At 42.5% G+C, this 23,885-nt stretch overlaps 1 protein-coding gene and 1 long non-coding RNA gene across 2 annotated transcripts; one reads left to right on the top strand and one right to left on the bottom strand.

The window, feature by feature from the left end:
• Positions 1-1,753: 1,753 nt before the first annotated feature.
• tbc1d16 (TBC1 domain family, member 16) lies at positions 1,754-23,587 on the bottom strand. The gene is made up of 13 exons (XM_072368676.1): positions 23,313-23,587; positions 19,868-20,080; positions 18,778-18,940; positions 18,013-18,321; positions 12,661-12,855; positions 12,394-12,541; positions 12,155-12,319; positions 11,396-11,544; positions 8,144-8,278; positions 6,973-7,159; positions 5,873-6,052; positions 4,465-4,611; positions 1,754-3,925 (listed from the first exon to the last, which is right to left on the bottom strand). Exons 2-13 carry the CDS (start codon positions 20,046-20,048, stop codon positions 3,638-3,640), a joined length of 2,247 nt encoding a protein of 748 aa, XP_072224777.1. The 5' UTR covers positions 20,049-20,080; positions 23,313-23,587; the 3' UTR covers positions 1,754-3,637.
• On the top strand, positions 5,957-12,544 carry LOC140273160 (uncharacterized). The gene is made up of 2 exons (XR_011908004.1): positions 5,957-6,046; positions 12,117-12,544. It is a non-coding gene; the product is annotated as an uncharacterized lncRNA (long non-coding RNA).
• Positions 23,588-23,885: the final 298 nt, after the last annotated feature.

The following is a 23,885-nucleotide window of genomic DNA, read 5'->3' as shown; positions in this document are numbered from 1 at the left end:
GGGGTTAAACTCTGAAAAACAGTCAGTTTGCCTCTGCTGATTTTGGTACAGTGCTCCTCATTAAACTGGTATGCAAATTCCCTGTGAGGCTGAGTTCCCTCGGCATCTCTTTAATCTTTGTACAGTGAAAGGAAGTTATGCAAAAACAGAATTTTTGTGTGAAATTGGCAGTTGAGGGAAAAGCGTAAGCAATAATGCCCGAACTGGTCAGGTGTCATAGAAGCAATTTTACTGCACTACAATAAAATATTACGGCGAGTTCATTTGTCATGTGTTGACTCTGTGTAGGAACAATTTTCTCACGTACTGCTGTATTAAACGACGGTATCTTTATGATAACATAAAACGTTTTTTGTCATGCAACAGCTGACATCACATTGAGTAACAGCTGCTGGAAACACTTCAGGAAGTCCTCTTCTCTTACTGTACGGTAAGACCGATTCATAGTCCATAAGCGATGAAACATGATGCAGGAAGTAATGTGGGTAAACATTTCCTAAACTCTGTTGTTGTCTCTACCATTGAAGTGATTAGAGTGAAAGAAGAAACACGTTTTCCGTCACGTACGTAAAAAGTCAAATTCAAAAGGTGGAAGGAGAATTGCTTTTAGATGCTGCAGGCTTGTTACTACAATCCAGCTGGTATGATTGGAATTGATTGGATTTAGATGCTTTTATATTGTTGGCATTAATAACCGTGTTTCCTTATGACTTTTCTCCCCTTGAATTACAGTTACATTATGTTTCAAATAATTAAAACACATCACCCTGAATCCCGGACTTCAAAGTTAAATCAAACGGTTGTCCAGTCATGGCCTCTGATGTGTTTCTGGACTAATGCAAATGCTGCTGCCCCAATCATGGTGATCAGATACAAACTACATGCATTGCTATTTATCGCTTATTTATTCATTTTTAGTTTTAAAAAGGCTCCGAAGGATAAAAAGATAATTAAAACATAATTATTCAATTTGAAATGTCATAATTATCATTTTTGGCTCCAATGATGATAATGATAATAATGATACAGCTATGATCTACAGTTTGACTGTGAATGATAAAGAGCAGCTTCAAATAGAGCTTTTACATTGAAGAGTAAAGACATTAAATGTGCCCCTAAAACCGCAGAACCATTGGCAACTCTGACAGCCTGGAAATGTTTCTTGTTGTAATATATAGGCTTCTTGCGTTACTTTGCTTTGCTCGCTACTTCACTCTCACTGCGGTGCATTCAAGGTCTTCCGAGTCTGCAGAAATCCTCTTTGCAATGACAGATCCCAGCTCTCTTCAAAAGGGTTTTATTGGAATTAAGTGAGCACTCATGACTAGTTAGTTTAAATGACCCATCTTTTCCACAGTTCTTTTGTGCTGTTGGTTGTGTGCTTTTCACTGAAAGACTCAAGACCTCTTCAAACCAAGTGTTCCAACACTGGGTGACACAAATCACTTTACAATACCTGGTAATCTTCTGATGTCATACATTTAGCACCTCCAAAATAGGCAGCAGCCCAGGGCATGTCATGACTTCCAACATATTTTTACTGGTCAGGCCGATGGGTTTCATTTCCTCACCTATTAAGTTTTTATAATGAACTTTTTGCAGACATTCGCTTTGCTTTTTGTGCCCGTTTGTGTTGTTAAGACATCGAAAATAATTCATTCTCAAAATGAAAATTAGAAACTGGCCTATTTGCCAGGTACACACTTGTGTTTTGTGTGATTCATGAAAGTATGACAGTAGCTTATTACAGCTGTTTTTGTTTTTTTTTTAATACCAATGATAAGAATAGTCTCTTTTTGCTGTGATGTGTATAGTAATACAACAACATGTCATACAGCTGAACAGCAACATTGTACATTCGTGACCACAATTCACAACAACCCCTTTAAAAAGGCGTGACTTGTTTGTGTAAACAATGTGATTTTAATGTTAATAAATCCATGAGATCAAACTCATTCGCACACCACACACACACACACACAGAGAGCGTTTTTTCCCATAAAGTGTTTCTAACTTAGCTCATGTCACCAGAAGCTCTTTTGAGTAATTTACAGAGAAAAGCAGTTATGGATGTCACTTGCAGAGACGGTGGAAGGCTCGTTGAAGGAATCAATGTTCCATTTTAGCAGCTTTTTTTCTTTTTGCAGATGCTACAATCCTGAGAGTGTCACTCAAAAGCTCTCAGGGGAAAGAATCTGAGTGGAGACCATCTTAACACCTGAGGCAACATCACTATGCGGTATATCACGGCAGGAAGCCGAAATACATAAACGACGGGCCTGTCTCTCTCCGACTCTCCTCAAGATGACTGCATGGGGCCTTCAAAGGCTCACCAGATGTTAAGCGATCCCTAAAGTATACACACTCAAACCCATATCCAATAGTTTCATAGTGTTGATGTCGAGTGAGAAGAGGCAAAGAACAGATACATTCATGTGGACGGATTCTTAGTTTTGAGTGCGCTGTCATTCATTCATTCAAGGGGAAAGTGTTAAGAATGTCACAGGGAAACAGAACAAAACTGTGCTGACAATTGCTCGCAAACCTGCTTAAACACAGAGGATGACATTTCATGTAGAACAGAGAGCTATTCATTTCTGTCTGGATGAAACCATGATCTGTGCTGTCTTTGGCAACACCGATGTCAAGTCCAATGCCTCAGACATTTGATACTTGGTGATGCAACTGTGTAAATCTTGAAACTACACCTTCTCTTCCTTCTTCTTGTCAGGAAAAAAACATAATCATTTAGAAATTTGGAGGATGTTCCTTGCCACCATCTGATGAGAAAAACGAGAAGCCCTATTGCGGCCTGTTTGTTATATAAACACATTCTTAGCTCTGTTTTGGGGCTGTTCTCCGACGACAAATATCTCGTGCCCTCTATATGTAAAGGATTGCTCATGCGAGGATAGAATATTGCTAAATATTTTCAACTACTGATATAAACGCAAACATTCATTTGTTGGGAAAATGAAATGAAAACGGAGAAGTAATTCATTCCAATGCTGTAGGTTAATCCTTCTTTGTTAACACCAATAGTTTGGATTCTATGTCAATATGTCCAGCTCAGACTTAAGATATGTACATATAATTTGATATTCAAACAAACAATCCATTGTGACACTCAATGAACACAGAATCATTTTCAAAGGTTCAACTTCAAGGTCTTGTGAATGAATCTCCTGTTCCTTTTGACCCTGCTTCAGAGTTTGCAAGAATTGAGTCCAGTTGCATGAGACCCTGATGTGACCCCCTGCCTACAAAGCCCATGGAAGAATGCCAAGGCGGCAGCAGCCTTGAACCTGAAGTAGCTCCAGCCCAACACAGCAGCTGGTGATTGTCCATTCTGCTCTGAGAGGAAAGCAGCTTCTCGACCTCTGATCTGTCCGACAGCGAACCATCCTCATTGCTGATTCATGTGATATCGAACGTCGAAAACAACATTCTGGTAAGGCAGTGTTCAACATTGCACCACATGAAAAGATCAAGTGACAAAAATTCTCAATGAGAAAACAAAACAAACAAACAAACAAAAAAAAAAAACAGAAGTAAGGAGAGTGGAGAGAGGTGTCCTTGGGCAGCAAACACTTTGGAAATCCAACAAATAGATCCAAAGCTCCCCATGATATCTACCTCAGGACTGCTTTCGAAAGGTGAAAATGTCCCTCTTTTTGCAGCCTCTCTTGCCTTCCGGTGGAGGCGTGGGGGTAGGGTTTGGTGAGGACGATGGGGAGGGTGAGGAGGGCTGTGGGGTGGACATGCCTCCATAGGGGCAGCTCTGTGAGTCTGGGTGCTCACCTGAACACTCCACAGTGGGGATGTAGCGGCTGTCCCACATGCCCGGGCCGCACAGTTTACAAAGGTCATGTAGGCTGCATGGGATCCTGGGAAGGAGGCGGAACTGGTAGAGAAGGCTGCGGGCCTGGTAGAAGAGGGCAAAAGTGAATGCAAACATAGCACAGTGAAACATTTAAATAAATCAATAGCCTTGTCTTCTGGCTAAAAGATAGCAAAAGACTGTGAAGGTCAACGTTGCATGCTTTTACCAACAGCTCAAATACTGGCATACCTGATTTTAAGCCATCAGATAAAAAATAAAAAAAAATCTCAGGCAATAACAAAAGGAACGACATCATCTGCATGCCAACAGAAACTTGCTGTCTGTAGTTGCAGCAGCACAAGCACAGCATCCATAAACATGAGGACGCAGGCACAGACACAATAGCAAGAATGCATATCTTAAGTCCTCTGCATGTCATGGCAGCATATGTGCATCAGTTTCTTTGCTGCAGTATTGAGCAGGACCCCTAAAGCAGCACCGGGTTTGGATTAAATGACTAACAATGCAGCAGTGGGGTGAGGAATTTCAAGGGTATCTAATATGTTGGCTTGCAGAATTGCAGAGTGACAAAATGAGAAAGTGGAAACATGACACAAATGTATGAAAACCAACGACGGTACCTTGCGTAGCACTAGTTCCCCATTCATGTGCATGGAGAGATTGCTGAAGTGGAGCAACATTTGGTCAGTGGCGAGCTGCTGCTCCGTCACGTCCTCTCCATAGAGAACAATGATGGCCACACACAAGAACAGGTGGAAGTAGTCCGTCTATACAGAAAAAGAGGGGTCAAAGATGGAAAACAAATACAGGAAGGTGTGCAAATTTCAGTAACCGCATGGGCTCAGTTTTCTGTGAGCCATGCCCTTACTGGGGCGTAAAATGTGACAGAGAAAGGATGAACAAAAAAAACAGTCTGTTAAAAGATAAAATTAAGACATTAAAATTACATGAAAACTGGAGGACTAATTATTTCATATTGTATTTTGAAATTTGAGTTCAATAAATACACATTTAAAAATGATTCTGCAGGCCCGTCTACTTTTATATCCATCATTCCTTGAATACAGATCTATTAACCTTTTAGTGATGTGCCTACTTGTCTCCAAATGTCCACAATTGCCCCTCAGGGATAAATAAAGTTTCCTGAATCGGAATCTTTTAACTCTTCTTTAATTGCAAAAGCCCAGACTTTGTCAGCCTTTAAGTTCGCAAGATGCATCCGTGTCAGTTAGTCTAAACATTTAAGACGGCAAGAACAAAAAAAACAAATCAGTCGCAGCCTAATATTACAGGATAACACCTCTTCAGAGAAAAATCCGATATCAATCATAAATTCTTGCAAATAGCCCATCTGCTACATAACTTTCAACTGTCTAAACCAAGGTTTCACACGAACACTATCTCCTCTATCACCACCTGTAGCTGAAGATGTGAACGTTTAGTAGTCTGAACAGATGGCGTGAGGCAGAGACAGTGATATTTGACTCGACCCTAACGAGAGAAGGTGTTAAACTCAGTCTGGAACACGGCACAGTCACAGGTTTACTAAAAACTGATGAAGGATGTAAAAAAGTGGATGAAACATGAACTGGGTTCATTGATCTAAAACTGCATAGCAAACTGACTCGAAATGTAAGCCCTGACTTAATTACTAACTTCATATCCAGTTTGCTAAATTTCTTTAGCATTTATATTACATAACCCAATGTTCTCTTACTGAAATCTTTTGGAATGTGAACAATGCAAGGCTTTAAATCCAATCACTGCTGAATTAAGTAATTAAATCCCTTCCAGACTAAGAGCACATTTCATAGCCATTTAGAAGTAGTAGATTATAGTCATCTGTGACGGGCTTTAAAGGCATATCATGGACTCTTTTTGTTGGAGACAATGTCAACAACTCACTCTTGCATGCCTCCTGAAAGTCAATACAGTCTTGGAACTGCAGTGGAAAAAAAAAAAAAGCACCACAGCCCATCATGCACTAGAACAGTTTATGCAAAGGAGCAGTTTGGACTTTGCCCTGACCTGGTAGTGTGCCCAGCACGCCTCCCACATGCGCAGTGCCTCTGTGTCAGGGAACTCTCTCTTAAAGCAGAGCAGGATCCAGCGGTGGCAGAAGAGAAGCTGGAGGCCATCCTCTCCGAGCCTGGTCAGGTGCTGGTGGAAGTGCGGCAGCATGAGACGCAGCAGCTCCCGCAGGTACATCTGTGGAATATGAATTTTTTTTCTCTGTCTTTTGTTGTAGGTCACTTGCATAGGTTTAACAGTGGAAAAAAATGGCTTACAGAGCACCCAGGTCTGCACATATGCTGTTGAGATTGAGCACTAGGTACTCTGTGGGTCTCTGTGACCTACAGTTACCCATAACAACCTTCTCTGTACAGCTTGAGGTATAGTAGTTCATAAAGGACTGAATCAGAGAAGGAAGAAATGTTTCAAAGAGGTCTTATTGTGCGTTTTAGGATGCTCTTTTTTTTTCAGTGTGTTATGCAGCTATTTTATGCAAACCCCAAAGTTTACACCAAAGTCATTCCCTCCCAAATAAGAAAAAAGTAGACTGCCTGAAACAGCTTGACTGTAGTACAGCTATTTCTTCCTTTGTGTTAGCAATATCACAACAAAACATATTTCCACAATGTCTGCTAGTGGCTAATTTAGCATGCCTCCAACAAAGGGTGAGGAGCCATATGTCACTCTGCATTTATGTATCAATACGCTGCTTTTTTAAAAGCAGGGTCTTAAAGACACAGGTGCTAAAAATAAAATAAAAATCTAGCATTACAGCGAAAGTGAAAAGTGCTAGAACAGCAAAGTACCTTTAAGGCAAGACAATTTAGTCTAGTGGACCCAGAAAATGAAAATAGGAGCTATACGTGAGCATAATATGAGCTCTTTGAACTATACAATTGAAGGCGAAGTGAAAAGGAAGCCATTCAAGAGAGAAGGCACGAACAAGGACTATTTTGAAATCTGGCTGAGCATTCAAAATGTGCTTATTTTTCTCAACTTCACACAGCTGCTCAAACTCAGCATGAAGTGAGGATAGATGTCTTAAATTTACAGAAAAGTCTGAACACAGCCCCCATAGTTGCAGCGTTCTAAAGATGCACGGTAAAAGGTCCTACCAGCTGCCTCTCCATGTCTTCATCGCGCGGTGAGCTGATGAAGATGGTGTTCTCCATGAGGCCGACAAAGCACCAGAAGGTGTCGCTTTCATCCTGGACCTCGGTGAGCAGCGGGGCCACCAGGTCAGACATGCCCTGGCAGTAGCCCATGTCAGGATTAAACACTGCATAGTTAAGCAGAATCCGCCTGGGGCAAGAACAACCACGGACATCTTAGTGTTGTTGTAACATCTTAGCAGGAAAAAAAAAACAAAAAAACAGCGACAGCTTTTTGGACATAAGTCAGTGGTACAGAATCATAAACATTGAAATTTTTCTGACAGTCTTCAATAAAGCCTCTACACATTTCAGCCAAAACCCCCTGAAAAGTACGGTCCCACCCAAACGCTCTGAATGAGCCAACATGTGCTTCAGCATTGCTGGAAATGCCCAGAAAAACAGTGCAATCTCTGTTTTAACAGTTGCTATGCCAACTCCTCTGGTAACCAGGGAGCTAATTAATGATTTTTTTTTTCCATATGTGTACTACTTTAAGAAAACTTTCCTTGCAATCTTCATGCATTAGTAAGTATCTTTTAAACAAAGGGAAAACCCAGAGGACACGATATTGTTTTGGTGCAACAACAAGAAAGTAAAAGAAATTGATGATTTAAGAGACTGCGATATGAAAATGTTTTAATTTAAAAAAGATCAAACAAGATGAACTGAACAAACCAGACAAACACATCTGTAACATATCAGTAATACATGTGAGATAACTATGAGAAGCACGAGATAAGCAGCCCTGCATGTGGACGTGTGCAGCTCTGGTATCTCCCCGCCTCTGACACAATATAAGACATAATTCCAGGACAAATACCAGGAGCCTCGATGAGAGTCGCTAAACTAATATGCTATTTAAATCCTCTTGCTCCTCATTTAGAAAGCCATTAGCTCCGAGTATGCATCAAAAGTACTCGGATGGCTTAGTCAGAGTCAATAAAGCATGAAACTCATTTGTGGCTCCCCCAGGGTTCAGAATATGAAATGAATACTGTAGGTATGGCTGTGTGTTGAGCTGAGGAAGGAGACTAATGAGAATAGTCCGAGAAAAAGAAAAAGAATGATGAATGATGAGAAAAAAACAGATCAAGTCTGGAAAAACCCGAAAAGGAAGATAACAGGATCTGACCTCATGATCTCCACGTTCTGGTTATTCTCTCCTCTAAAGAAGAGGTTGCTGCGATCCGTTCTGACCACATCTTTATCCACTGTGAACTGGACCTTTCTCCAGAACTCACTGTGCTCCTCTGGACTCATGGACAATCTGAGGAATCACACACAGACACACAAATAAAGCAGCGATAGAATAATTGGAGAAAAAGAAGCTCAACCCCTATTGTCTTGACCAAAACCAGCAGCAAAAGTTAAGCAACTCTCAGATGCGAGCCACTAAAGGGCAGGAGCAAGAGGCTTTAAGGTTTTTCTGCACAGTGATGCTCATCAACATATATAGTGACAGCTGAATATGTTACTCTGGTGTAAAAGCATGCTAACAGTTAGCTGTAAATGTACAAAAATGTAGATGTGGGCAAGTGGTGGACTCAAGTGCTCCACTGAGGATAATACCACAACCATAACCCCCCCCCCCTTAGATGTTCGGGACTACATTAACAATGTACTCTGCTTGTGGCACTAATGTACTCAAGTCCTAACAAGCAGAGGGGATTTAATTAACACTGTTTGTTTTCCATGTGGCTCCACCAGGAATAATGCTAGCACACCTGATGCAATGCCATGCAACTGTTTAGTTTCGGTGCCATGTTTTTGTGCCACTGGACCCCACCTTTCCATAGTTCTTCTCTGGAGGACGTGGCTCAGGAGTTTGGCAGAGGTTTTAGTCTCTTTGTATTTCAGTGATTTTTACAGTTCGATAACAATGTAAAAGCATGGACCAATTCAACATGGATTATTTCCTATGATAGCATACATCAGCTTTCTCTCATAGATCTTGAAAGTCAACTACAGAAACATAAAAGGAAATGTCGAAAAACGCAGCGATGCCACGGGAAGACCCAAATGTTTCAAAGCTAGATCATTCGCAATGTCATAAGGAGGTTAGTTTGATGGAGATTGAGAAAAAGTTCAACATACTGACCCAAAACAAGGAAAGACGTCTGTCTACAGAACAAAGGCACCTGTTACATTTTAAAGTTAAAAAATAAAGTGTGGCAAAGATTTCAAATAAGAGAAAATTGATTCATCTCTGTCCACAGCAACCAAATAGCATAGAATTCTCCACCAATGCCAATTTTTCCATCACTGGCTCTGCGGGTAATTCCTGCAGCTATTGAGATTGAACACATTTGAGGCAAAGCAAGAGGATCTCTTTGCTGTAACGCTACTGCAAAACTGGACTGAATGAGCAAAAAGGCAAACACCAGACCTTTGGGAAAAAATATTTCTGGACAGATGAATAAAAGACAGAGTTGACCGGCTGCAGTAATAGTTGATATGTATGCAGCAGATGTGACTTAAAGACACTCAGCAGCTGCCAAGCATGGTGATGGAAATGCAATAATTTGGGTTTGCTTTGCTGCCTCAGGCACTGTTGCAGCTTTCTGTCATCGATCAAGCTATTTCTGCTTTAAACCAACAAGCGCCTGAAAACAAGAGGCCATCTGTCAGAAAGTTGTTGCTGAATCTGAAACTGAAGATATATGTAGACCCACATCACACAAGCAAATCCACCAAGGAGTGGCTCAAAAAGAAAAAACGGCGTTATGAGAGGGCTGAGTCAAAGCTACAGCTTTGAATCTCATTGAAATGTCACAGGGATGCGAAACAGGGAGGACATGTCAGAAAACCCTGAAACAAGTAGCAGCTGATGGAATTTAACATGGAGGAGTGGTCAAAAATGTCACCAAGCTAATGATTTGGACTGATGGACAATTCCTCCAAACACCCTTGAGGAATCGTCTCTGCTAAAGGCACCAAAAACACCTTTTAGGGCCACCAGTTTATCTATTTCATCCACAGATGTATTTTCCACCAATTCATATTTTCAAAAATAAATTACTACTAAAAGCAAGTCCTGGTTCATCACCTTTATCTGTTGTTTTTCTTGTAGAAAATTATTTCAAAAGCTAACAATTGTTATTCTTTTTTTTCGTAAAAATGAGAGGGTGTATCATCTAAAATGACAAGGGTTCAGATACGAAGGCTATGAGTCAAACACTGGACAAAGAATCAACATTAGTTGGAAGATGAATGTGCCATCAAAGGCTTTTTTTTTTTTAGAAAAGCTGCTTAAATTTTGTGGTTCTAGCTTTTTAGATGGGTTTTGGATTAATAGTTGGACGCAAAAAAGAATTTTACTAATGGACCTCACCTTCAAAGCAGCACCAAATAACATTTTCTTATTTTATCACTTATATTTATAACAACAACACAAAAAAAGACAAATATCCAAAAAAAGGAAATATGGGCAAGCCTAACGCATTGCCTGGAGTAAAAACATTTTTTTTCATTATTGTTTATTTAACGACATTTAGGCTTTGCTTTTTGCAAAAATGTTTTAACTGCAGCACACATATAACTACAGAAATATTTGTCTTTTGCCATCACTTTCACTCATTCGCTTCAGTTTGTAGGTGGACGTTTCAGAAGATATTCAGTCTTTTACTCGTTAAAGCTGCGCTCCCCCCAGTTGCAGCTGCCAAGAGAAGGACACAAGATAAGGGGACGAGGGGGGAAACACCAGCCATGTATCCTTGCTCCTAATGATCAACTAGTGGCCCTCGAGGCTGCTCTAGTCGAAGGTTCTTTAAAGGATTCCACATTGGAGTCGGAACAAGGACTCTAATTACCTGACCTGGGTAAGACCTACTGGTGTACTCGAAACGTTAATAGGCCATACAGTTGAAACCTGTCCAATTATCATATTCATTACAGACAGAGCAGCAGAACGTGTGAAAATATGTGCACACTTAGCCTTCTGATGGTAGGGTGGAGATAAATAAAGACCCGGGGTTCTACTTATGCGTGTGATGTGTGCACATGTGCTTGTCTGCGCATATCAAAGCTATGTTGTTGGGTTTTTTTTTTTTTCCTTTTCTGACAAGACAGCATGATCTGATAAGAGTTGACATGTTTTTTTCTCCAGAGACCTTTTACATCACACCCAGCACCTTCCCTTAACACTTCCCTGATTGTGTCTATTGATTGCTCAGTGCAATCACAACAGACTCACATATGGTTTAATGTCTGACTGACTGAGCATTTGGCAGCCGGCACTGCAGCCACAGTACAGATGATCTGCCGTTTGGCAGAGTCTGTGTCGCAGACTTCTTAAATCAAGTGATTTGCACTACGTCAACTAGACCGTCGACAGATTTTGTGACACAGATGCTATCAGCAGTCAAAACACAATTTTTTAGCCCACCTCCTCTGCTGGATGTCGTGATAGTGAGTGCGTTTCTGAAGCCGCCAGGCCTCCCTCTCCTGAGAAGTGGAGTCGTAGCTGTAGTAGTGAAGCAGGAAGGGCCACACCTCGCCACGGATGGACGGGTCAATTCCGCCGAAAAAGATGGCCTGGTGAAGAGTGGGTGGTGAACAAATACGATGAGCACAAAGGGGTCTTCTCAGACGCTCAGAGGGCAAACAAAGGGTACAAATGATAACCGTGAGAACATACTGTACTGTATGGAAACATGCAGACAGTGGTACGAAAATACTCAACTATCACCTTACTAAACCACAGTGCATGCATTATTTTCATAAGCGCTGCTAAATGTTGCAAAAGAAAACAAACTGCTCAATCATGCAGCAAACGCTGGGCTCTTCTGTTGCATCTATGTGTGTACAAAGGAAATGTCTTGGTCACGGTCTAACTGCCAATGAATCATTTCGGTAAGATGGTAAACCATAAACTGAGTCAGTGCTGGAGAACTTAAATGACTCACAGGAGTACACTGGCCTGTGCTAACCCTCTCATTATTTACAGACAAGGGGAGCTGATTAAAACTGAAACCTAAAGACTGTCGCGCTGACTTTCAGAATGACTTTCACTGTGTGTGTAATGTGTGAAAATATGACCTTTGACAGCATGGATTAAAGTGTTTGAACCAGATGTGTCATTTTACTTGTCCCAACTAATCCTTCAGCGAAGCAAAAACATGCTCATAGATGGACACAGATGCACCTTGCGCAGCTTGTACTCCTCCTCCACCTGTCCGTTGTGGTTGAGGTGACGTAGCCATGTGGTGACATCCAGCCGCCGATAAAGCCGCTCCTCTGGGTGGGACTCAGCTGACGGCAGCGTGGGCCTCTGGATGGAGAACTGCATGCACGACTTCTCGTCGGACACCTGAAAGTAAAAAGAGCAAAAAGTGTTGGCAGCATGTAATTACAAGGCAATCTGGACTTTGGTTGTGAGCTGACCTGGTCTTTAAGCTGAGTTTCTCTGCAGCACTTCCACTGCTGGAAGACATCAGCCAGCTTGTCCAGTCCAGCATGATGAAAATGGAGGATCTTATATTGGCTTTCTCTGCTAGCTATCACCAGCTGGCCACTAGTGCACGCCTCATCACTGCGATAAAACAATGACAGAGAGAAGAAAAATCACCCCTGGAGTCAAGAGCATGACAGATCAGGAGGGCGAAGCCACCCATCACAACCTCCCTGAAAAGGTCTCGACTCTCTGCTGACCTGAAGAAGAGTCTCAGTGACCTCATGTGACCCAGGTCCACCCTGAAAACTCCACACAACTGCTCCAGAGCCAGCAGCTTCTGCTGTTCCTCCCACCGCATGCCCTGCGACTGGCTGCTGCTCTCAGAGGGGGCGTGGCTGTCCAGACTTGATGCAGAGCTGACTGAGTGGTTCATGGACTCCTCACACAATTCTCTACAACAACAAAAAAAAAAAGAAAGAGGAAGACAAGAAAGAGTTTTTATGAATATTTTAATGAAAGTTGTTATTCCCCGCTGTGCAAAACTGGAATTTTGGATGCCTCCCACTCAGATAGAGTCGTTCCTTAATGCTGAACATTAATAATGAATCTCACGGAGACAGAGGCGGGTGGTGCAGTGGTAATTGAGCCGTTCAGCTCTGCCCTGGTGTTTTGTGTCTCAGCATGGTTCCGCCAAGAGGCTGAAAATATGAGGAATGCATGGAGGCTTCTGAGGACACACACACACACACACACACACACATACACACGCAAATCTGTACACACACAAATCACACTGTCTGCCATCCAATTTCCCTTGTCATTCCCCTATGGCAAGCATGTTGTTCCCGGCACTGAAACCTGAGCTGAGGGTTCCTCTGCTGCAGGAGGAGACACACAACACAAACACACCATATACACACACTTAAACAGAATGTACATGTACAGAGAAACATGCGTGTAGTAGACTAAACCATGCTAACACAAACATGCACCATCCAGCAAAGCAAACACACAGCGCTTACTCAGTTGTAAGAATCTCTCACTTGCTGGCATGCTTAGAGTCTCTCTCCCAAACACACACACACACACACCCCCACACACACACACAAGTGAATGGACCGTAACTAATGACCATAATGCTTTCTCAAACACGTCTCTAGCCACGCTAAAGCTGAGAAACAGAAATGCGTTAAACCCGCTGACATTTGAGAGGTAGACGTCTAAATACAGCATTTAGCTCATTACTTGGTGTAAAACACATTTGTGATTTATATAAAAAAGTAAACCAGAAGCCATGCAAGATTTCTACTAAATTGATTTCACCCTATAGTTTGAATAAATCTGAAAATCTTTCCGTTTTCTTTATTTTTTCTGTTTTCTATTTACAACAGGCTAACACCAGTGGGACGTTGATGCTCTGATTAGAGGGGTGGGCCAGGTCGCTTATTTTACACCCCGAACAAGTCAAGCCCAGCTAATCATTTCCCTATTAGCAGATGGGAAAACAACAAGGCCGACCAATCCACGCTGCACAGCGTCCTCATGCTATCTGGTAATTTACTGCACTCTGTCTCATGTATCACGCCACAAACCAGACAGTTGAGGACAAGCAGGGAAATGGAGAGAGGCGCCGCAGGATCTGGTAAGGGAGTTAAGCAATTGGAGATGTGGAGAAACTCTTCATAACTCCAACTGTCAAATCTGGAGCGTTTACAAGGCCTACAAGACCATTTTCCTTATCCTGTCCAGCATTCTTGAGGCATATAGAAATGCAAAAGCAAAGGATCGGGTAAAAAAAAAAAAAAAAGCACTTGATTTCTGACATTTAAGCATGAATCATGCGTAGCATTTAAGCATAAAGATCTTTTCACATCAACAGCCTGATTCGATTAATGTCCTAGACAGCAACCGTGCTACATAAGCTGTACAACTGTAAACAAGATGTTTTGATGGAGTCGGGCTGCTGTAAGTGGCATATCCCACCAGGCCTGCTGAGATCAAACTGCCCTGAGGCCCTTCATAACACTTCCCTCCACGTAGCTGAGGCTTTACCCAAGAGAACACTGCTGCCAGGTCAAACTGAGAACCAGAACCAAGTGCTACAGGCCTCCTGGGACTTTCAAGACCTTTAACTAATCCCCAAAGGGTACAGAGAGTGCTCAGAACGAGGGGGAGGTGCGGGCACCGCAGGTACACGCTGGAGAGTGGTCAGGGCGCGTTAAGGGTTTGGAAAAAAGAGAAAAGTCCCATGACTTTATTTACTATCATTCAAAAATAATATGATATTCCAGTAATCTCTAAAAAGCACACAAGAAAGTCAGATGTAGTCTTTTCCAAGACTTCTGAGAAACTTTAACCAATGATAAAGAAGTCATATTAATCCATTTTAGTTTTGTAGAACAGTAAACCAAGAAAATATCTATGGTGTAAATACTTTATTAGAATTCTGATTGAAGACCAGACAAACTGTCGCTGATTGCTTTTCTTCATGGATCCTATTTCAGGCCTGAATACATGCAACCAGTGATAAGTGGCCGCAAGTGCTTGCTTCATTTGAAGGCGTCACAAGCCAAAACCATTGGAAACCACTGTTCAGAGCTATAATCACATGTTCAAGTTCTACAAATAAAGCCTCGGGAAGGCAGTACACAAAGACAGTTCCATAAACTCGAGTTAAACTTTAAAGAAACTTGTTAAGAAGCCTGACAGACATTGCTGTGGATTTCTCTTTTCTGCTCTCTCCCACCACTCTCCTCTTTCTGCCCCCTTTTCATCCGCCCTCACTCTCCCATACGCTGTACTTTCTCTTTGAATGATTCCAAGTGACATGTTTCCAGTTCCTGGCCCCTTAACAGTGTCAATTAAAGCAAGCGAGAGAGAAAGAGAGATTGAGTGGGTTCCAGGGTTTTGGCTGCTGCTCTGCTCTCTTCAGTCCTCTAATCCGGAGAGCTGACATTCAGCCCAGCACAACAACCCTGGGAGCACTGGGAAACAAAAGGCTTCACACAGACTTTAGGAAGAGAAGGGGAAAGAGGGGACAGGGGGGCAGGATATCTGAGAGGTGGGCAACATTGAAAGATACAATATAGAGAAAAAAAAATAGGGAGAAGAATGAGCAAGAGAGAAAGATGCCAAATAAAGAGTGGTAGGAAGTGACAGATATGTGAGAGAAGAGAGTTCAAAAGAAGACGGGGAAAACGGGCAAAGGAAAGGATGGATATGAGCGCCAGAGAGCTGAAGAGAGACACTAAGAGCAAAGAAGAGAAGGAGAGAGTAAAGGTTAGCGGCTGCAAAGCAGAAAAAGCTGCCAAGTCACACACTGCCTGCATTTACAGCAAGCTGGGGTCTGAAAAGTGGATGAAAATGCTTCAAAACACACACTGACTCACTGACACACGCACACACATTCTGGGCAACAAGTCAGGCCAAATAACTGCATGAAGAAACAACCACGAGGGGAATCATAAAATTAAATGGCTCCGAGGTCCGAACAGCAACACAATCATTGACCAGATGGCTCCCCTGATTAGAGAGCAGTCTGTGGAAGCATCGTGGTTTTTACATTTGAAGGATTCGGGGGGGACTTACTTAGGGAAATCTGTAACATTTGAAAAAAAAAAAAAAAAGACACTCTAAGACTCAGAGCTGCTTTAAATAAGCCAACACATTTTTCATGCCTCCTGCTGAAGTCATCTACCTGCTTTCACTCCCTGTGGACCTTCAGTTGTAGAGCAGTGAGCCACCATGTGGCCTCAGACTGTAAACCATCATACATGCAATCCATTTCTTTTTCTGGCTCCACCTTCTGGTAGCTCAAGGAACATCCGCTAGATTTTGCAACAAATAATCATCTATCTGGGTTAGACTTAGCTTTAACAGCAAGTCATTCAAAGTTGGTCAGATTTTTTTTGCCTGAAAGACATGAAACACTCAGACGTTCTGCTCTGACAGAGGAATGCAGACCTTCCTGTGTTACAAACCTAAGTGATATTCTTATAAAACCCACTAAGATTGTTTAGATTAAACAGGCATTTACTTTTTAACGCAGCAAAATGCAGACAAAACCATGTAAAATTCACTTAAACTGATCTATTTAGCTGTGAGAGCGTTAAGATTTGTTTGAACTTATTCATGTTAAAACTATGCGGCTATAATTGTTTACTTCACATCTGGGCGTCTTCATCTTTAAGAAATCATGTATATCCTCATTAACTTTGACAAATATCTTGTAATTTCATGATTTCCCAATGTACTCCCAACTTTTATGGAAATTTGACCTTTTTGTCGATTGAAACACTGAATGCTCTTTGACTTTGAAGCATAGTGAGACTTTTCCCTGATCAATTAAGTTAAGTGTAGTTACCTCTTAGGTTTGGAGAAAAATATCAAACAACACACGCCAAAATCTAGAAAAAAAAAATAATAATACAACAACATACCTAAATCTAGGACAGTTATGTTACAGCAGTTCAATGAACATTCAAAGATCTTTGGGATGAGAGCAGAAATCCTCAATCCCAGCTTTAAAAACACCCAGGAGGAACTGGTTGCACGTATTAGCAGGAGATGAGAATGAGACGCGTTTGTTTCTGTACTGTCCTCATTAAAAATGTTTGGTTGCACAGACGAGCTTTATCGGCTTTCTTTTGATATGGATCCATCGACAAATCGGAGGACAAACAGACACAACCCCACTCTTTATCTCAACAACTAATCCAATTTATAACCATTAATATGTATTACTGAGAAGGCCGGGCAACAGTTTAGGGAGCTTCTACGTAAATTGGGAATATACATAGCAACATATCTACTTGTGGGTTGATTTAAAGTTTGATTACGTAGTTCGGAAAATATTCAAATATGTTTTGGAGCAACAAAATCTAATCATAGTAATCAAAGTACTGTCACCAACAATCTGTCAAATAAAAAAGTATGACAATACAATAATAAAAATCGAAATAATCAAAACTATTATTTTGCAACAGTTTCTCCAGTAATGTTTCCGTGAGGCGGTAAAATATTCCAGCCCCTTTCTGAGCCCGATTATCACTGGCTTGCAGAACAGCTCCTGTGATCTGTCTTTTATTAGTGTTCACCGTCACAGTCAGAGAGGCAGCTACCAGCAGCATGTCTCTGCTTTATCGAAAGGTTTGATGAAAATCTGTATTATTTTTTACATTTCTTTTACAGACAATTAAATCATGCAACAGCACGAGCAGTCGTTGCTTTTATATGCACCTGGGATCTGTGCTCCAGCAGGAAAATCACGAGTGAGCACCATCAAATACAAACAGAACACAGAGCGAGGCGATGCAGTCACAAGTTGTGGGACAAAAAAGACTCAATTCTGTAAAACATGTTCTGAACTTTTTGTCTTATTAAAGAAAAAAAAAAAACAGAGTGCAGAAGAGCAAATGTGACAAATGTCCCTGAAGGCACTGCATTAAGTGGGTAAACTGTTAGGGAAACTAGGGCCCACAGCAAAAAAAAAAGAAAGAAAAAGAAAGAAAAACAGCCTTAAGGCTTTCTGTAGATTTCTTTAGGGAAAAAAAAAAGAAAAAAACAATAATACAGGTAATGAATAAAGACCATGTCAACCCTCGACTGACCTGCTTTCGCTGTCCAAGAAGACGGAGCCGCTGCTCTCACACAAGGCCTCACTAACGGGGGACAGGCAGAAGGGGGAGGAGAAGGTGTCCGAATCGGAACCCATGGTACTGTCCCGGCTCACTTCGTCCGACAGCTCACAGGAGCCCTCGTCACCCTCTTCTCCAGCGGAGGGCAGCTGCTGCTGGTGTGAGGAGGGATCTGCCCCGGCCTCCACCACCAGGCTGTGGCTCTCCGTGGAGGTGCTGCTGGTGATGTTCCTCTCCTCATCGTCATCTTCCTCCTGGGCTGCAGGGGGACGGGAGTGTGGTCTGGAGGAGAAATCAAAGTCATTAATCATCCTTACTAATGAAAATGACTGATTTTCATACAGTTGCTGCATGTTCTTTTCTAATATTGAATAACTAACTTTAAACATACACTGGTCCTCTTGATACTGTATGCACCACTTTACAAAAATAATGGGATCCAGAATCATTATTTTGATACCTTGCTATCGAACCGAACTTTTCTCATGACCCTGAGATTATTTCAATACATCAACTGTTTCAGGGGGCTTTATGCTGCTTCTGTAAGTATGATGAAGTTTATCAGCACCTGCTGAGGGAGGTGTCTGCAGCACATCCAAATTCTTAAAGAGGACTTTCAATCTACATTAAGCAGGATTAACCAGGATATGTATTATCATTTTTCTAATATATATATATGTATAATGCACTCAGACACAGTTACAGTTCAGACACAGTTTAAGACATGTCATCTCGTACCGCCGGCCCCTGCGGCGGGCGTTCCTGCGCACAGGAGAGCTCTCCGGGGTGATGTATCTCAGCGCCTCCTCGTCCTGCCTCTGGATGCGAGAATTAGGCACCCAAGTCAGAATCAGGGTGGTGCCCAGGCTTTCGTCCTTCTCCACATGCACACACAGGTAGCCTGCAGGGGGCAGCAAAACCATGGCTGAAAAATTTGGCAAGGCAAGAGGAAATCACAAAATCTTTTACACGACTTTGGGACAAGGATGTAATCTGAGAGGAGATAAGCCCATAAGGAGGCACGGAGGGAAACCTGAAAGGTGAGTTATGAACCCGAAACACTCTCAGCAGATAAGAGATGAGATCAATTTCAGATCGGGCCACGGCAAAGTCTTCACATTTTTAAATGACCCTTTAAAAATCCCAAAGCTTCCATCCATCCATTTTCTATACCCGCTTAATCCACTTTAGGGTCACGGGGGGGCTTGGAGCCTCTCCCAGCTGTCATTGGGCGAGAGGCAGGTATCACAAAGCTTTCCCATTATAGCATGTGATTTTATAAAGAGGCTGAAGTGAATCCAATTTTCAACTGGATTATAAAGGAAATTAAGACTTCCAAATGCTGCTTTGAGATCTTTTCTATCTACCGTTTTGCTAATGGACCAAAACACCCTTTAAAAACTTGCGATCTTTTGCACATTTTGAAAATCGACTATCTGAAAAGTCATTTTTTGGGACCGACTTTTTGGTACTTTGGGGACTTTGGGAATATCTGTGCCATTTAACCTGGGAGTTAAGGATAACTCCAGACTGAACATTTTAGAGTTTTATTAGGCAAGACTCAATGAGCAAAGAATGAACTAAATTAGATATTGTAGGTAAAGCCTTTTTGTCTCTTCTAAAACTGTCTAAATGACCTTGTTCTTGGAAGGTACACAATAGCTCTTGCAGAGCAAACTTCAAAGTAAAGTGGTATTTGCTACTAGGTACAATAAACCACAACAGATAATGTCTAATGCCACAGCCAGCGGAGTAGAAACTTCTGCAAATATAATCAATCATTTTCTGACCTCAGTACAACTTTGAAACTGTGTCGGCGCGGCCAAACCTGGGTGGTGCTCGGCCAGGCCGGGCAGCGGCTCCGCAGGGTGCACGCAAACATTATTTTTGGAGAAGATGATTTCGCCATCCAGGCCCGAGCGTAATGATGAGCCCCCCACACCGGGATTAAAGGTCAGGAGGTCGGAGGCCTTGGAGGAGGCACGCCGTAGGAGCCGACCCAGAGACATCTCCTCAGGCACCGGGACCCTGAGCCCATCCTCTGAATATGGAAGTTGGAGAGTAGAAAAGGGAACGTTAGGCAGCAGATGACAGATGTTGCATGAGGGTGACAAGAGGTGGGGTAGAAAATGGCAGGAGCGTATAGGAGGAAAATTAACCTCAGGTGGGGATTTTAAGACCAAATTTGACCCAACAAGGCTCTCAGGTTGCTTCACCTCCTCTGTCATGTGTGTGCTAGTGTTTACTGCAGTGTCCTTACTGCAGCACTCCACCCTAGAATCTCCTCTCCTCTCCTCTCCTCTGTGTACTTGTTCAGCATTTCTCTGTGCCAGGCACCTTCAACCACTAACACAGTTGCAGCTTCTGTGTTCACTCTACCTGTGTGGAACCAAACATATCACACCCTTTGCAAACAGCCCACAAACAAACTGATGCACGCACACACACACACACACACACACACACACACACAAAGACACTATGCAAACACGCTCCACTCCATCCGTGTGAACTTCCAGGTGGTCATCGAGAGCCAACAGACGTTGTCGACGCCACCGCTGAACCAGGATGCCACACTAGCGGTGTCTACACCGTCATCAGGCTGAACGTGAGGGAACTGTTTTGATGCAGCAGAGAAGCCTTGAAGGGGATCTTTTGAATCTTCAAATTCAAAGAAAACTTAAAAGCAATTAAGACCACGCTTTTGCTTTTTTTTTTTTTCTTCTTCTTCTTCTTCTACAGTCAAACCCACCGCTATATTTTCTCACTCTCAGCCACGATGTGTTTGTCTGCACCTTTGGATCCAACTCATGTCTGTAACCTTGTTTCCCTGTTGGCTGGACACACATACTCCCAAACTCTATCTCAGGAATGCTCCCTCCTTTTTCCTCAGGGGGCATGTTTACCTCCGCTTGATTAAGCCGGCACCTCACTTCCTGCTGCCAGGCCTCACACAGGAAGTCTGCTGGCATGAGAATCAGGCACGACCTCGGAGAGGTTCTGTAAGCCGTAATCTGAGTTTCACTTTTTTTTTTTGTACCTACAGTGTAGGTGTTTTTTTGTTTGTTTTTTTGGAGTTAATGATTCACAACGGTCACCATTTCTTCCAGATGCCAGTAATCTTCCACTGTCCATCACAATGCTGTATATCATCCAAATAACCATAATGAAAATGACATGATCTATAAACCAAGCAAAAGACGGTGAAACCAGCACACGATTGGCAGTTTGGCGCTTTTACAGAAAATACTGACATATTTTTCCACCGTCAAAATCTAGCAAAAGTTGTTCGACTATCAGTTGGTAAACTGATCAATGAACTGACTAACTGTTGCATCTTTACAATCTAAAGCAATGTGCTCCAATTTTCTGTCTTGTTTTTCTTTTAGGTTAGTCTGAAAACGTCTAATAACTAAAAAAAAAAAGGGCCACTTGCAGGATTTACTCCCACGCACTTCCTCAATCCACAACTGCACACTCTGCATTCCTGGGAGACGTCTGCACGGACTCATCATGCACATAAAGACATGCTTGGATCTTAAACATGGCACAGTGATGTTTTCAGTAGTGCCAGAACAGCAGTTGCACATTCTCTGCTGCGCTTCAAAGCAGCAGTTATTTTGGTTTGCATGTGATTGCGGGGTGACCCGGGTCGGTTTCATGCTCAGACTGGCTGATAAGGGAAAGCATTCTCTGCCATTTTGCTTCTCGCTTCATCCTTAATGCTGTCAACACCTCAGAGGGCTCACACATCACCTCTCTCTGACCTTTCAGTGTTTTATCAAATGACGCATGAAACACCATCCTGGACTCACTCCAGTCCCACCGTGACCTACAGAACATGCTACATTTGAACCAAGTACCTGACTGACAAGGAAGACTTTTAACAAAAATCATGGAAACCGTCTGAAGCTCAGCTGCGGGCCACAAACTTCCAGGGTCTCAGCTTCTCACCTCTGGGGAACACTAATCAAGTTGTCACGCTGACATGTGATTAGAGGAGCCAATGCTGAATTCCCTCCTTTTATCTGTGCTGTACACCAACACGCCGGGGGCGCCCGAAGGGAGACGGGCAACAAAGAAGCTGGAAAAACAAGGTTTTTGTGGGCTTTCAGCTGAGGCTTTGCTCCATTTGAAGACACATATTGGAGCATACATTCCCCTCCCGGGAAAAATGCTATCTCACGGCATATATCATAAAGCAATACACTGTGTGCACTAAAACTTCCTAAAACCTACCTTTGCAATTCACTTTGAGCGGTTGAGATCACAAAACCAAACTAACCCAAAGCTGAACTCTAATGTCTGATGAATAAAACTTTGTAATTCCAGACTAAAGGGTGGCTATAAAAGACAAGATCATCAGTATCTGCTGATGTAAACCAACGAACAACGCGTGCAGAGACACAGAAACAGCAAAGATGAAATCTATGAATTGGATGTCATTACGTACACCATCGACCTGATGTCTTTGCAAAGTTCATTAACTGTGAGGCAACAAACATTATCTGATGGCAAAATTGTGATACTTCAAATCAAATGTTTGCCTTGGAATTGTTTGAAATTTCTAATAAAAATGTTATGTCCAGTCTGGTATAGGTATATGTATGTATATATATATATATATATATATATATATACATATAAACACATTTTCACCCATCCAACTTTTTTCTTTAGGGGGTAAACACTTGCAAAATTCGATTCCGTCCAAAAACACCTCAAACTGGTGGCACCAGTAACTATACATTTCTCTAACAGGTCATCTGCTTGACCAAACTTTTAAGCTGAATTGCAGAGGTTTTTTGTTGTTGTTTCAACACCCATACAATAGGGTAAACCCTTCCCTACCTAAACAGAAGTGGCTCTCCTGACAGTGCGAGGGACAAGCCAGCCTGTGCAGCAGAGGCGTGCCGTCAGCTGTCGTTCAGACAGGCAGCATCCGCCTGTCAGGAGCAGAAGATGGACATAGCTGTTTACACAGGCCCATGCCAGTGTTTACCGTGGGATAGTTGCCTAAGCAGGGACTCCGTCTGTTCAACCTCTAACATAAATATTTTAGTTTAGCTGCCCGGACCACGGTCGCTGCTCTCTTTTAGGAGTGTCCACGTTAACGGGCAGCTTTAAAGTTTGCGTTATCCTGCAGCCGCAACTACGCTGTGGTCTCAGTGAGTGGGGAATGAGTTATCCTTGGCTGCTGGCACCTGTTCCAGAAAAAGGAGAAAATGAATGAACAGACAGCAGCACGAAGAGGAACGGGGCTGAGCTCTCACCTTCAGTCCTGCCGCAGGAGTCTACAGCCCACACCGGACAACCATCTGAGCGCGCGGGCAGGGGCCGAGCAGCGCGAGCCGGCGTCGTTTCGGCCGCTTTCTCGTGGATTTAGCTCGGGTTGTTACAAACTCTGGTCTTGTTTTTAATCTCAGTGTTTCTCGACTATAGCGGTGCACGCCTGGCCGCCGCTGTTTCTACGGCACAAACGCCCACTTCCGGTTTGAACTTTCAAAGTAAGGTCACTTTCGAGGAACGCGTGCGCATCTTAAGGGCGGACGCTTTAATTTGTAAGGTATACGTGTTTTAGTTCCTACGATTTCTTACTCACTCATGTCACTTGACTTCACAACTCCAGACCAATCCCCCCCCCACCGGATCTAGCTACTTCCGGCATGTATGAGGCTATTTTCATTCTGTCACACAAACAAATTTCATACAGAATCGGCAGGACAATTATGGACTGGACTCCATGCCAAAATATAAGCATACGTATATGTTATATTCTACAAAGTGGTCACCCGACCCATCCTATCGTATAAGATGACCCTTTACATCATAAGTGACGTTTTAAA

Source organism: Leuresthes tenuis, unplaced genomic scaffold, assembly GCF_036924035.1.
Source record: "Leuresthes tenuis unplaced genomic scaffold, fLeuTen1.0.hap1 SCAF_17, whole genome shotgun sequence".
NCBI classification, from domain to species: domain Eukaryota; kingdom Metazoa; phylum Chordata; class Actinopteri; order Atheriniformes; family Atherinopsidae; genus Leuresthes; species Leuresthes tenuis.
Note: the sequence above shows the minus strand (reverse complement) of the source record. Positions and strands in the feature narration are given on the sequence as shown.

Bases quoted from the DNA above. Each gene is read 5' to 3' on its own strand.
- tbc1d16 (XM_072368676.1), bottom strand. From the start codon at position 20,048: ATGTCTCTGGGTCGGCTCCTACGGCGTGCCTCCTCCAAGGCCTCCGAC. The intron at 12,542-12,660 runs GTCAGCAGAGAG...GTTTTATCGCAG, and splicing joins TCACTGAGACTCTTCTTCAG to TGATGAGGCGTGCACTAGTG. The intron at 4,612-5,872 runs GTCAGGGCAAAG...TTTTCTGTATAG, and splicing joins CGTGCTGGGCACACTACCAG to ACGGACTACTTCCACCTGTT.